General features: G+C 40.7%; 1 protein-coding gene across 2 annotated transcripts; it reads right to left on the minus strand.

Annotated features, from left to right (window-relative positions):
* Positions 1-626: 626 nt before the first annotated feature.
* Positions 627-14,314, minus strand: rrbp1a (ribosome binding protein 1a). Of its 2 annotated transcripts, XM_058059120.2 has the most exons (26): positions 14,070-14,312; positions 10,739-12,045; positions 10,301-10,455; positions 10,091-10,213; positions 9,310-9,462; positions 9,069-9,187; positions 8,812-8,965; positions 7,675-7,813; positions 7,281-7,462; positions 7,160-7,194; positions 6,662-6,737; positions 6,523-6,560; positions 6,358-6,439; positions 6,188-6,280; positions 6,032-6,121; positions 5,872-5,961; positions 5,227-5,316; positions 5,044-5,136; positions 4,902-4,952; positions 4,738-4,818; positions 4,564-4,647; positions 3,257-3,334; positions 2,784-2,867; positions 1,497-1,595; positions 1,230-1,373; positions 627-1,139 (listed from the first exon to the last, which is right to left on the minus strand). In XM_058059120.2, the coding sequence occupies exons 2-26, from the start codon at positions 12,021-12,023 to the stop codon at positions 1,101-1,103; spliced, it is 3,657 nt and encodes a 1,218-aa protein (XP_057915103.2). In that variant the 5' UTR covers positions 12,024-12,045; positions 14,070-14,312; the 3' UTR covers positions 627-1,100. The 2 variants fall into 2 exon arrangements, with proteins under 2 accessions (XP_057915103.2, XP_057915104.2); XM_058059121.2 differs by lacking the exon at positions 3,257-3,334 and having other exon boundaries at positions 14,070-14,314.
* Positions 14,315-15,608: the final 1,294 nt, after the last annotated feature.

The raw sequence follows: 15,608 nt of genomic DNA on the forward strand, positions 1-15,608 counted from the left end.
AATGCAAGTCAATTGATTTAATGAAACTCCTTTGTACGAAGAAATGTAATTTTCCTCGTTTATACATTCACACGCCCACAATTATATAAAAGTACATTGACTTGTATTTTTTTTACAGCACTACTGTGACCTATCCAATATGGCCACCACGTTGAGTATGGCTCTATGAGCATAAGTCTGTTCCAACGAATCTGGTGCTGGTGTCCCATTGAACGTTACAGTAACGTTAGTGACACAAACTTATTAATTTAACCATTTCTATGATTGAAAATACTTCTTTTAGGAAAAAGGATGTAAAATGTTCTTACATATGAGGTGTGTTAGAAATGTTCCAGTACTGTTGATCATTCTTCACGTGGGGTGCATCTTCCACTGAGTTCTTGCCACAGGGCCAGTGTGTCTTCAAAGAGGTCCTGCAGCATTCGCTTCTTCCAGTGCACGAGAACATGTGAGCATTGCAAGCCAAGCCTGTTACCCTTTGGTTAGACCCCCACCACAAGATAGAATTGCAAGATAAATACAATATATAGTTCTTTGTATTGTTAGACGTGGCTTTCTGTGTATGCATCACTGATTATATTTAAGAAGAATATACAAGAAGAATATACAAGAATAGACAAGCCATGACATAGTTACACTGTAGTTTATTCATTCATACAAATTCAATGTGAGTTGGTGTCCCGCTAAGGCAGGAAGCCCAAAAGACTTGTAGTGTCACCGTAAAGTGTTCCCATCAATCAACCACATAAAAAAAAAGTAATTGCACAGGTTGATGTACGTCTGACGTACAATCGGTTTCCCTTTTAACACTGGACCATGGGGGAAATGTTTGGCTTTAAGGCGGTGAGGGGAGGGAGGAGGGGGGGGCTATAACATCTTCTGACACAGCCAGAATTGTTGATGGAACGGGAGTTTCAGTCAAGATTGCAGCAGGATTTCCTCCTCTAAATCTTACCTGGAAATGTTCATATCAAACATTTGATCACTAGCGTTGCAAAACAAATGCAATTAACTACAGTACAATAAAGTTTTTGGAATGCATAACTATGGTAATTATAAGGCATATTTGGTTTTGGTGTCCACATGTAGTGAGCGTCCTCTCAGACGGACGTTCCCTCCTTCAACTCCACATATTCTCCCTTGACAAGAGAAATAAGAACAATTGAGGCAAACCGAGCTGTGAACGGTTGCTACAAAAGTGTGTGTGTGTGTGTGTGTGTGTGTGTCACCTTGCCATCCAGGTGCTCCTGTAGTGTTATCACCGTCTCTCTCTCTTTGGTCAGCTGCTCCTGAGTGGCTCTGAGAAGTTGCTGGAGTTTGGTGGCTGCCTGTCCAAGATCTTTGGACAGCTTCTTCTCCTTCTCCAGGCGCTCCTGAGGCCACAGTACCGACAAAACTATTCATTCATTTTCTATCATTTTACCCCAAATGCATGCAAGTGCGGTCCGGTGGGGGGGGGCATTTTTGAAATGTAATAAATTGCATTATGACCACACCTTCAGCTGAGCAACATCTTCTGCGTCACCTTGCGCTGACTCTGCGGAAGCCTTCAGAAGATCGAGTTGAGCCTGAAGTTCTGTAATAGTTGCCTGAGCCTGCGAGTTGCCAAAACAGGCAGATGTTAGCAAATGGATTGCTGAAGCTAAAAAGGGGGATTTTCCGCTCTTCGTATTGATCTGTGGACTCCTATAGAGCAGTTACACGTGATAACCCGCACAGAAAAAGCTTGTTAGATCTTCCAGAATCTACACCTATTCCAGCTGGATTTCCAAAACGGACGGTTTTAATTTATTCCACCAATAGCCCGCCCACTACACTGTGATTGGTCACACTCAGCTTGTACCCGGGGACACCCATTTTAGGAACAGGGAGCCAGTGTCTGAAATAGAGTGTTCAGAGCCATCCCCATTTTGCATATTAGAAGACAATTTGCATGAAGAAAGTTGAAGTAGTTGGGGGTAAAAAAAAAAAACATTCTAAGTAAAAAAACCTAAATTAGGTTTGGGGAAAAGTTATACTATGAGAATAAAGTCAAAATATTAAGAGAAAAAAAAGTCATATTCTAACAGGAATAAACTTGTAATATGAGGACAAATGTCATTTTCATTTTAGTAGCATAGAGCTGAAATATGAAAGTAAAAAGTCTAATTCTAAGTAAAAAAAACCTAAATTAGGTTTGGGGAAAAGTTATACTATGGGAATAAAGTCAAAATATTAAGAGAAAAAAGTCATATTCTAACAGGAATAAACTTGTAACATGAGGACAAATGTCATTTTCATTTTAGTAGCATAGAGCTGAAATATGAAAGTAAAAAGTTTAATTCTAAGTAAAAAAACAAAAACAAATTAGGTTTGGGGAAAAGTTATACTATGAGAATAAAGTCAAAATATTAAGAGAAAAAAAAGTCATATTCTAACAGGAATAAACTTGTAACATGAGGACAAATGTCATTTTCATTTTAATAGCATAGCGCTGAAATATGAAAGTAAAAAGTCTAATTCTAAGTAAAAAACCTAAAATAGGTTTGGGGAAAAGTTATATTATGGGAATAAAGTCAAATATTATATGGATAAAGTCATAATATTACAAACAAAATGTATTTTAGCCCTTGGATCATTTCATTTTTCAGTACATGGCCTACTGTGAAAAAGTTTGGACACCCCAATCTATGTTTTTCTTAGCACACAGAATAAGTTCTTCCTATGTGGACGGACATTTTAGTCATGCAATAAAACAAAGTACATATCTTCTACTTTTTTTCAATAGAGAAAAAGATCACTACCTGCTCAAATTCTTCTGAGAGCTTCTGCCTCTCAGCTGCCTCCTCTTGGAGGTTCTCAGTCGTCCTGTCCAACTTGGATACAACCTGGTGACACACACACAAAAAAAAAACCCTATAAATATAAACACCTTTAATACAAGGCGTGCTTGTGTGTGAGCAAACATTCTTGCGCCCAACCAGCATCACACACCCGCACACAAAAGATGCTCGACCTGTTAGTTTTGTGTTCAAGCAAAGAGGTTAAACAGCTCAGATGTTGTTCAACACAAGAGGAGGAAACGCTAGCATGCAAGAAGAAAAAGTAAGGTGAGAAAGAATGGAAACACTATAGTAGTTTTGTTAGTCATCTGGAGGTGCATCCGTGTTCTGTGGTAACATTTTATTTTTTTCGCTTAGACAGCTGGAAGAAAAAGGGAGAGTGACTGTCTCTAACAGGAAGTGCCCCTGGTGCCCTGTGACTGTCGCACCCTGACCTGACTGGGATGAGCCTCAGTGGGGCCATTCTGTTCACGCTGACCACTCACGGTGATTTGGCTCAGTTGCTCTTTGACCTGAAATAGGAAGCTGTCGCTAGTCACTGTTGACATAACCTCCAGCCGCAGACGCCACCGCCACTCCGGCAAGACACTTGTCCATATTAAGGAGGGATTCCTCCAAGGGTGTGTTCACACTTTACATATCTGTTTCAAAATCTGGTTTGTTTCATTATGTTTGAATGCTGTCATCTAAAAGAGAAAACATTGTGGCAATGCGTGTCATGTATTTATTTATGGCACGGCTGAAAAGAGTGACGGCACTTGGCATGTCATTTGTGACCGAAAATGGTACGCACCGGCACAAAATGACTACGCTCCTGCATGGGTATGCATTATAACCAGCACTTCCCACATCCGTGAAGCAGTCATTGCATTATTTGGTCCCACTGTGTCCCATGTGCCAAGTTCATCAATTCTTCTATTTGTAAAAAGGACCTACAAGATGTAAATCTTGCCAGTATTGCCTTTAACAAACTAGTTTGTCTGTCCTGTACGGTATCGTTCCAAGAAATCAAGTGCATAAACAAAGCATCCTACGCTTTGCTGACTCACTGTCCATGCATTTTTACTGACCGCCTCTGCTAAATAACCTAACATGGGGCCAAAGAAAGTTCCACTGATTTAGAGTCATTTAGAGTTATTTTGCATTGTTTTCTGCATTTAAAAATTAAATTATTTTCTATAAAATGTATTTGTGTGTGTATGGAACTGATTCAATTAATTTGCATAATTTCCTATGGAGACCAGGGTTCAATTCCACCCTCGGCCATCTCTGTGTGGAGTTTGCATGTTCTCCCAGTGCATGTGTGGGTTTTCTCCGGGTACTCCGGTTTCCTCCCACATTCCAAAAACATGCTAGGTTAATTGGCGACTCCAAATTGTCCATAGGTATGAAAGTGAGTGTGAATGGTTGTTTGTCTATATGTGCCCTGTGATTGGCTGGCGACCAGTCCAGGGTGTACCCCGCCTCTCGCCCGAAGACAGCTGGGATAGGCTGCAGCACCCCCGCGACCCTCGTGAGGAAAAAGCGGTAGAAAATGAATGAATGAATGAATTTCCTATGGGAAAAAATCACCTCAGTTTTTGAATGTTTTGGTTTTCTGCGAACATATTGGAAAAAAATTGATCATGAAAAACAAGCTGCCACTGTATGATTTTCTGCTTTAAAACAATAATAATTCAAAAATAGTGTGAACACACCCTACACGATCCACAAATGTGCTAATGCTTGTAAAAGAAATCACCTTGGAAAGCTCCTCCTTTTGTGCCTGAGCCTCCTTGCGGGCCAAGCCCAGCTGGCTCTGACTGTCAGACAGCTGCAGTCTTAGCTGAACACAGGAAACGTCACACGGTTAGATGTATGAAGACACAATAGTGTCCTTTGAGAAGCTTCTGTGTACATATTTTGGGAAAACTACCTGTTCCATCTCCTCTGCGATGCAATGGTTGTCTGACTGCTTCTCCAGCTGTGCTTCCAGTAGCATCATCTGCTCTTTCAGCTGCAAAAGACAAGCAGTTTCACACTTTAGGATGCATCGGCTAAACATTATTTTTACTTTTAAAAAAGGGGTGAAATCCTAACCTGCTGTATATTTTGTTTTTCTGACTCCATCTTGTTGACCTTCTCCAAAGCCTGGTCGCAGAGGAGAAATGTTAACAGTAAAGAAATAAAAAGTGTAGCAACATAGCAGAGGGTAAAGCGGTTTCAAGTAAATATCAATTACTGCGCTCAGATGCTCCTCTGAGGTAGCCATCTTTGACTTCCACACCAGCTCCTCCTCCTCCACGCTCTTTTGCAGATGTTTCAGCATTCCTTCCTGAAGGAGAAGATGGGGATGGGGGAGGGGGGGAAAAAAACAGTCAATAAAGTCCTACTCTTGCCGTTGAAGATATCATCATTCTTTCACCGTTTCAGCCAAAACCGTCCTGTACTGTTCACATTCAGCTTGCAGGGAGCTGTGGATCTCCTCAGCCTCCTTCAACTTTTCAAGCGACTCCTGAAACACATTCATAATATCAAATTCAATTTCGAAACACTTATATGCTAGGACTACGTTAAAAAGCCATAGCATTTCAGTATATGGAATCAAACTATGGAATGGATTGAGTAAGACCCTCAAACAATGCACAACGATGAGCCAATTCAAGAAACAATACAAGCAGTTGATGTTTGCTAAATACAAGGATGAAGAGTCTTGAACCAGTCATGATGTGCTATACATATCACTATATTGACACTTACTATGGTACCCATTATGTCATTGGATGCTCATATCACCTCCTACTTTGGTACGTGACATAAATAAAATAAAAAAAAATAAAAAAAATAAACTGTATTAGGAAAGCAGGAAGTGAACAAATGTAACAGTTAATGTAACAGGGGTAGGATTTAATAAGCTTTGCTTTTTCCTACTCCTTTTGGACATGTGGAACTGTGAACTGATTATGTGATGCATTCAATTGTAATATGATGCATGTTCAAATGGAATAAAACCATTTACCATTACCAAATTCATACCAAACCAGCTGTAGTGTCAATGATTGGGGCTTACAGGTGATGTTTGACTTGAATGAGACTGCTGGCTCTGCTGCTGGTTGAGAAACTCCTGAGCGCTCTGCGTAAAAGCTTGTAACCAATTTGGCTAGACAGATAGAAAAAGCACAGTAAATATACGAATCAGAATAACAAAATATAGCACCAGGTTTGTTTACCTGTGCTGTCTCCAAGGGTACAAGTGGGAAGAGTTTTTGGAGAGATTCTTTGGCTTCACTTTGAAAAGCTGTCAGCTGGACGGTAACAGCCTAACGATACATAACACGGTCAGCAAGGTGATGGAATGCAAAGTGATCTAATGTGAAGATTCTCACTTCATTTTGCTTGGCTTCCCTCAGCTGCTCCTGTAGTGATGTGATTAGGGCCTCCTTCTCTGTCTTTATCTCTTCTATGGAGCCATTTGATTGCTGAAACAGAAAGGGGACGCAAATCAGTCAATGTGATCATTTCCTGTCCTGCAGCGGAGACAGTGACGTGTACTTACTGCTGTGTTCTTAAGTTGTACCGTCTCTTCTTTGAGGTTTTTAAGTTCGTCTTGAAGCGACGCTATGAGCCTGGAATCCTCACTAAATTAGAGATAGGGATCATGTCTAAATAATCAGTGCATTAACAAAGAGTTGGAGCAAGTCCTGGTCCAGATGTACCATACCTCTTATTTCGCTGCTCCAGTTCAGAAATGGTGTTCTCCTGATCAACATTTTGTCATTTTAAACAATTAGAAAATGTTCTTCCGATGATTAAAAAGGGACATAATTCATGAAAGATCACAGTCTATTCCAAACACTTACAGCAGCCTCCTTCTTCATTTGCAATTGCTTCAGTTCCTCATGGAGAGTATTCATCTGGCCGTCCCTCTCCTGAAGACTGCACACGACAAGCATTTGGAAAATAAGTTTTACAAAATATGATTGTTTTTACAACTAGTACATTTTGCAAATACAAATTCTGTAATTCCTACATGCAAAACACCATATTATAACATATACCATATATTGCAATTCCAATATTAAAGCTAAATGTCTATACTTCATATCACACCAACGCTATTGGAGAAAGAAAACAATCACAAGCACTCAGTCTCTGTGTATTTACTGTTAAAACGGATTTTATATACAGCTAAGCAAACAACTATTACTTTTTATTTGTTGTGTTTTGGCTTGCAAAGTAGCAAAAGACTGGAAATGGTTCTTGCCAATTTCCAGCATTTCATTCACCTTCACTGAGTTATGATCTTAAATTGCATGTATACAATGCACTGAATACATCAATAATTATCACACATGTACCTGAGCTTTAATTGTTGTAGTTCTACAGCAATCACCTGCGGAGTAAATGTTCATAAAAATAAAGAATTACTGTTCAATCAAACTGATCAGGAAAGTCAAGTTAAATAAATACAATTCTCACCTGATCAGATTCCTGCTCTTTTTTATTCTGACCGGCCTCCAGTAAGGAGTTGATGGATGTCAACTGTTGCACAAGCTGTTGTTTCTCAACCCGTGACTCCTCCAGCTGAACATTGAGCGTATCCACCTGGGAAGAGCGCTCCTTGACCTCGGTCTCCAGGTTGCCGATTCGCACCTGAAACCCTGCATGAAGAAAGACGACCATCAATAAACATGTCTCAAAGACTCAACTTATCCTATTTTCTTTTTTTTTGAACAAATAAATGCAATTGTAGCCTCTAATAGATGCTTATTATTCCCTGCAGTTGAATAAATAAAGCATAATTACTTTTCCAGACAGGTGCACAGTAAAAAAAATGATGTTAATTCTTCATGCATTTAATTCATAACCTGACCTGAGAGTGTGCCGCTGTCCTGCTGGGCCTTTTTCAGAGAGTCTTGCAGGTTGCTGTTAAGAGTCTGTGTTGTTCTTAGCTCCTCGCACACCTCCTCCAGTTTCCTCTGCAAGGCCTGCTCGCTCTCGGCATGACTGGCCTGCCAATAATACAAACAACTCATGAATGATGAACAAGCTGCAGGAGGCAGCAAAGATTCAATGCAACCTTCCTAGATTCAAATTCAAACACAGGTAATGTGGAAGCTTTTCCTGCAACTAACATCCCTGGGGAATTGCATATTTGTACCAAAAAAAATCATTATTAAATGAGCTTTGAGGAGAAACATAAGCGGACATTGATTTGTATGCCAGCATATTAAGTACTGACTAATGTTATGACTCATTGAATAATCGTCTGTTTAAAGACCTGAAATTTGTATAAAGGGTGGAGTTACTGATGACTGAAACTAAACACCTGACTGCTGGGAAAAGCTGACTCACTTGCGCCACATAGACAGAAACTGGCAGCATTTCCAAAGTAGGTGACTAAGTGGATGACAGATCAGCAGTATGCACAAGCTGGTGCATACTGTCATGATGTTATTTTTGTGCTCTTGTATGCTGATATAGAGCAAGATGGGCCAGAGAGATGCTCAGACATGCATACATTCCAGTTGGTGCTAAGACACATTTTCCCTGTAGGCTCATTATTTTTGTGTGGTTGCATTCCAGCCCAACCTAAAAGCTGTGCTTGAAGAGCAATTAAACTTCCCATAACATTATAAGGTTTATAGACAGTTTTATTGATCCTGCAATAAATGATAAATATCTTTCATCTAAATTACTGTATTTCCCATGTAAACATTTGACTATTACAGATCCACTGTGCCAGAGTATATGCGATCATAGTTACATTTAATATATACAGTTTAGATGTTGAAAAAAAATTGAAAAAACTTGAGTTGCAGCTGTTTAAACTGTCAACTTTACTTACTTTTCTTATGCACTTACACCGATTTTGAGAGACATAAAACTACATATTCTTGGCCCACACAGCCAAATCCAAATGGGAATGGTCACTAAACAGATCATCATTCGCCGAACTCAGAAAACAACATATGAGACATGACTAATAATGAACTAATAATGGTCTAACCTGCAGCGCAGAGAGCTGCTTCTCGGTGGCAGAGACCTTAGCCTCCAAGCCTTTCTTCATGTGTTCATCAGCGTGCACAATTTCAGTCTTCTCTCCAAGTTCCTTGGTAAGTTTTGCACATTCCTGATGCAGTTTGGCTAGCTCGGCATTTTGTCTGGGGACAGAATAAAGTGTGAGAAAAGCATTTCACAACACGTGTTTCTTATAGTGTGGAAGTCCAACTGGAGCTGTAAACGGTGTACATCATGTGCACTTACTTGCTCTCAGCCTGACTAGTGGCTTGGTTGAGGGCGTCACGGAGAATAGAGTTCTCCTGCTGGAGACGGGCCAGCTGGGCATTGGGACCCTTTTCAAGTTGGTCCTGCAGACCAAGAATCTAGCAGAGAATTTCAAAGTTTAATGCTTGATTTGTGAAACTCTGACCTTTTTATGTTACTGAATCTTGTATCAAACTCACTCAATCAATCTTGACTTCAAATATTATGTTAGATGACTGACCTTTGCATTGAGCTTCTGCGTTTGGGCTACGTGGTCCTGGTAGCTAGCCTGCATGCGGGCTTGCAGGGCAATCATTTCCTGCTCTCTCTTGCTTAGCTGGGAACTCAGCCTGGTCTCCACATTAGCTACCTTCGACTTCTCAGCAGAAAGCTCCTAAAAGCGGACAAACAAACTTTTTGACTGAGAAAACATACCGTACGTTAAATGTAAGAATCGTCTCCATCAAGTTTATGTTGCCTAAATCTTGACAAAAATTAAATATGGACCATATACTGTAACAAAACTGCACAAGTCTATGACATTTAGGACATCAAATGACAAAAACAAGTTGGTATTGCAATCAAAATATATTCTGTGTACAATGCATACTATATTGCATATTATATTGTAAAACACACTTCAGACTTCATAGGAAGAATCACATGCTGTGTCCAGAAGCTGCTGTCATAGACTCCTGTCAAAAATCAACGCTATCCTCAAGAAGACTTAGGTGAGTATCTTCAAGGTGCTGGACAAATTATTACTATTCCTCTAGTGCCACCTAGAGGACAAAATGAGGCCATCAGCAAGCCAATGTGTGCAAACAGTTTATATATACAATTTAACACTCACCGCCTTTAACAATTCTATTGTGCAAATGCATTGTTATTATTGTTGTATTTAGTTATTACATTACATAAAACTGATATGTTGTACTGCTGTAGGTTCAACTCAATCAACTATCAAGTATCTTCTAAACCTTTACAAAATGGCGATCTTAATGATGAGATAACAGTCTTACCTTTGTGAGATCTCTCACACGGTTCTTTGCTGCAGAAGAATCTTCTTGTTCAGCTGCCAGCTGTTTCTCCTTCTCCTCCAGTTGTTTCTTTAGCATAGCCACGGGGTCTCCTTTCTGAGTGGCCTGCAAACGCACACAAAGCGAAGAACATCTAAGTGTCGCCCTTAATAAACCAACCAAGCATTGAGTACGCCACTTCTTGTTCCTTACTTTATGCCAAGTATCCTGGATGATGCCAGCTTTCTCAGACAGCATATCGATGAGCCTGTGGGCTTCTGCTTCACTGAACACCATGCTGCTGATGGTGGACACCAAAACCTTGTAGGGAAGGTGCAATGGCGCCTCAGATGAATCCACTGCAGTCACTGTACAGGATAAAACTAAATGTTTAAGTTCAATAAGAAAAGAGGACTGTTTGGTCATCAGGTCAAATGAATTACGGCACACTGTGGCACCAAGCAAAGACAAGGAAATAAGAGAACCGCACCCTCTTCGCAACCAATTGTTCAGAGCACTGGTTGAATCTCAACACCTGCCCCAACATTTTGCAAAGTGATGTTTGGAATTAATTATTCAAAATTGAAGAAATAAAATTACACTAATAAGAAATAAAATACATTCAAATGTAACTTTGTATGATGCACTTACAAGTCTCTGACTTTTTCTTGGAGGCCTTCTTCTTGGGCTCCTGGGATTTTGGTGCAGCAATAGTGTTCTGCTGTGATCCCACTGGGGGCACGGCCATGATGGGGACATCTTTAGTTACAGCTTCAAGAGGCGGGGTAGACTTGGTAGATGATGAAGATTTGGCTGGTGCTGCTGAGGCCTTGGATGGTACTGATGCAGACTTTGCAGAGACTGGGGCAGACTTGGTTGGGGGAGGAGCAGGCTTGTCCGCCACGGGGGCAGATTTGTTCGGGGTGGGGGCAGACTTGGCCGAGGCGGGGGCTGGGGCAGACTTGGATGGGGGAGGAGCAGGCTTGTCCGCCACGGGGGCAGATTTGTTCGGGGTGGGGGCAGACTTAGCCGGGGCAGACTTGGCCGAGGCGGGGGCCGGGGCTGACTTGGCCGAGGCGGGGGCCGGGGCTGACTTGGCCGAGGCGGGGGCCGGGGCTGACTTGGCCGAGGCGGGGGCCGGGGCTGACTTGGCTGGGGCAGACTTGGTCGGGGCCGCAGCAGGGGTAGACTTGGTCGGGGCAGACTTGGATGAAGGAGGGGCAGATTTTGCTGAGGGAGGGGCAGATTTGGTTGAAGTAGATGCTGGAGAGGACTTAGCTGACGCAGCGGAGGCCTTTGCTGGACCAGATGCAGTCGACGGAGCAGCTGTTTTAGATTGGGCAGATGCAGCCGTTGCCTTGGTCTGGGCTAAGGCAGGGGCTGGTGAAGGTTTGACCGGTACAGGGGCAGCAGCAAGTGGACTAGAGGTCTTGTCGGACTCAGTCTTGACCGACTTCTTCTTCTTTTTGTCTTTAGGTGAAGGTACAGGTGAGGGCTCAGCAGGAGTCTGGGTTGGCTCAGCAGCTTTGGGCTGTGGGTGTGCTGGTGCAGGGGTTGCAGTTGGCTTAACCTCAGGAACTGGGACAGATTTGATGAAAGGAGTCGGATCAGAAGCCACAATTGCAGCAGCAACAGGTTCAGGGACTTGATCAGCTTGACTCGTTTCATCTGTTTTTCCAGATTCTGGGATCATTCCATTGGGTTTTCCGTCCTTCTTCTTTCCACGGTTCTTTTTGTCAGCTGTTTTATCCTTCTTCTTTTTCTCTGTGCGAGACGATTGTACATTACCCAACTCACTACGTTGTTTGGCCAGTACCTCTTCATAAGAAGTCTCCTTCATAGAAAAGGTGGAAACAAGAGCAATCCCAACTACAGAGATGACCATGAATCCACCAAAAACCATTATCCCGAGGGTTTGGGGGTCATAGATATCCATTGTTCTATTTTTTTTTGTTCACCTAAATGAGAAAGAGAGAGAGAGGAAAAAAACCTCAAAATACTATTTTGACTTATTAGCCAAGTAGGGCTTCATAGTAATAAAACTACATACTCTTGGACAAATACAACAAAATATAAACAGGAATATGCCATCAATCGCTGAACTACAGCTGAGCCTGACTACGATGCACCAAATTCTGAATAATGTTTTTGAAACAAACTCACAATACATTTGGAAATAGTTTGAAAAAAATGTAATACATCGTAAAATTGAATGTATTATCTTTACAGAGACGTTAGTTCTTGCATTTTTCATTTACTGCCTTTGAATACTTTAGAAAAGTACCTACAGATTGAAAGCTTTTACCACTAACTGCCTTAAGGTGTCGCTGCTCTGCACTTTCAAAAACTTGCCTTTAGGCTACACAAATCTGCTAACTGAGGCAAATGGCAGTTGGTTAAGTATCCAACTAATCTACTAAGTGGTCAAACTCAGTAGTCCCCCAACCTTTTTCGACCCACAGAGTGGGTCGTGTTCCCCACATACCTTCAATAGGACCAGGTAGGGTGTGATGGAGGTGGCTGATGTACAGTATAACGATCTAATGCTATTTATTATGTACAGTGTACAAACCTAAGACTGGCCTAACATCTGATTAAAAGCACAACATGAATATTAGCAGTACAAGCCTGGAGTTTGTTTTTGAGACGTGTGTTTGAGGCAGTGTGCACCAAATAGTGTAGCACTCAATAATGTCAACAAACCTTACCTTTATGCATTCTCACACAGTATCGGAATTTGGGAATGAATATGAGGTGAAGGAACAAGAAAATACAGTTTAAGTCTTATCAGCTCTGTAGGACCAAATTAGCACAATAAGTTTTGCTCGACAGGTCGCCGCTTGTTGAAACACAATGAAACAAAACAAACATGTACAAATTGTGAGATTTCTAACTATATATGTGTATATATTTTTTGAAACAATAATAGCCATTATTTCTGAAACTGAAATGCATTTGATTGAAATATGATGAAGTTATTTATAAAAAGGGTCATTTAAATGTTTTTTTTAATTTAGTTTAGAGATTGAATATGAAATGTGGTTACCATCTTCTGCCAATTCAGAAAAATACTCGTAGGATGAATGAATGCATGTTTTTTTCCAAATGTGCATAGACATTTTCCTTGTTTCTAAAGTACAAAAGTACAAATGTAGAGTTTCTTGACAATGTCCATAGGACCTAAAAGGTCTAAAAAAAAATGCTCAAGAGATGGAGAGTCAAGACTTTCTACAACATTGACACTTTAACTTGAATGTGACAGGTTGCATTTATACACCATCATGCGAGTGGATTTATTTAATGTAAAAGTCTTCCATCAGTGTTTTTGTGTAACGATAGTTAGACGCTAAAGTGACAAACTTCACATACAGGTCAAAGTGTGTGTGCATGTGTCGAGCAAAGTCAATACGTGTACGTTGCACAGCAGCAGCAGTAAGAGTTTCACTCACCCACACATTTGACGCATTGCTAATAAAGGCCACTTTTTATTCCATATTTGAACAGAAACGCATCCAACTACACTTCCGCATATTTATTCGATATTTGTGTATTGCTAAATGACTGGACTGCACAGACTAAAAAATACTACATAATTGAGGACAAGAGCAACAGCTGTGGTAATGTTAAAAATGCTTTTTTAAGCAAATGTGGTGTGCATTTAGGGCGATAATACGTGACATATATGCTTTTCATCACTATTTTGCACGCTAGCATCTCTGCTAACGCAGTGAATCAATGAACTTGGCAAGCGTCTGGAACTTTTTTAGAATGACGTGTCAACACAAATGCATCCAAAATGTTATGATAGCTTGTGCCGACGAAACAGATGGCGGGTGAAATCGCCAAAAATCCTTTAAATTAAGTTTCTAATAGCTTACAGCATAAGAATGCAGCTTTAGGGTTAGCAGCAGATAGCTTGCCAAGCTAGTACTGTAGTTGTCGCTGTCTTTATGAATGTGAAAATTCCTATCCCCGCACTTACCTCGCTAATGATGAGAACGTTGTCTGTTCGGCTCAAAGAAAACAGAGTGACGGAAGATAGCTTGCAGTTGAAGATGGAGAAGCTTTTGAGTGAAGTTTCCGGTATTTGCAGCGGTCTAGCTTAGTTGCTTTTTCCCAGATATCTCCCCCTAACTCCGCTGGGCAATCGCTGGACTACTGTGAAGTCGTGGCACTTCGAGCTGGCTAGACGTGCTGGCCCTGTGCCCCAGATAGCTAGCGTTAATCCAGGAGGCTTCCCATTGGCTGGAAGGTACTCATACCGGAAATGAGAATGCTGGGGTATGTAGTCTTTACATAACTCGCCTTATGAATAGGCTTACAGTTCAGTTCTGTCAAACAAAGGGCGGCTGTTTAAAATGAAAAGGGATTTGCTCAAGTCGCTGTAAGTTTGTATGCCCTCATCTTTTTTTTTGAAGAATTTTATTCCATAACTTCAAAAGCAAATGGTTAAACTATTATTGATACCTTTAAAAAATAGTCAACACACTTCACTATGCTATTAATAAAAGAGTGGAAAGAGAACTCCTGGATTTGGTGCATTTTTTTCTATATCTGTAATTAAAACTGAATCAATTGTATTGGCCACATTGTACTGAGGAGTCAGATTTGTTCTATATGCCGTAGTAAATCCCACTTCTAGTCTATGGTTATCATTAAAATGATGGATCGAACTCCAACTATTCTTTGGAAATCACAAACAAGGCTGGCCAAATTGATCAAATGGGCCTTCAGTCTACTCTGAAATATAAAGACGCGATAATATCGAAATACAAATATTGCATAATGAGATTAAATATTTGCCTTGTTGGTGTTAACATAATGGTCGTTCAGAATGTGGAGCTTTGTTGGCTTGACTGAATGCTAATGACAGGACACACTGACCTGGTCAAAGCGTACACTTCAGCCTTCACACACATTTAGCATTCCATGTTTAAGACACAATTCTAATGCGGATAGAAGGTGCTACAACATTTATGTCTGTACTCAAGTTTGATTAACTGTCCATGCAACCAAATGGCAGTTAATTTATCATAAGAATAAACTGTTGATGAAACATAAAGACTTAGCCTGGGAACATAAAACTTCACTTAAACTTTTCCTTATGACAGTACAATATATAAACATTCTGTAAGTACCCAGATACACAAGCGAACACAAGAGCAGCCATGGTCTTTGGACCATACTCCCAATGCTATCTAAAGCTGTTTGCTCTGCGTAATTGCAGTTGCCAAACTTACCTGTTTGTACTGATAAGGTGTAAAACTCCCATTGGCTCAAAACATCTGTAGTTTTCAGCCAATTAGTGAAGAGTTATCCATCCATGTGTTTTCTATGCCGCTTATCCTCACTAGGGTTGCAGGCTTTCCAGAGTTACATACAGTGGTGTGTTCTGTTTTTCCACATAGGGCCATGTAGTTTTTTTTCTCCCTTAATATAAAAAGTTTCATTGAAAAAATTTGTGAACACATTTTGTGTTGTCATTGGCTAATATTTAAATTAGTTTGATGGTCTGAAACAT

Source organism: Doryrhamphus excisus, linkage group LG20 (genome assembly GCF_037039965.1).
Source record: "Doryrhamphus excisus strain RoL-2023G ecotype Guam linkage group LG20, RoL_Dexc_Guam_v1.1, whole genome shotgun sequence".
Classification (NCBI taxonomy): domain Eukaryota; kingdom Metazoa; phylum Chordata; class Actinopteri; order Syngnathiformes; family Syngnathidae; genus Doryrhamphus; species Doryrhamphus excisus.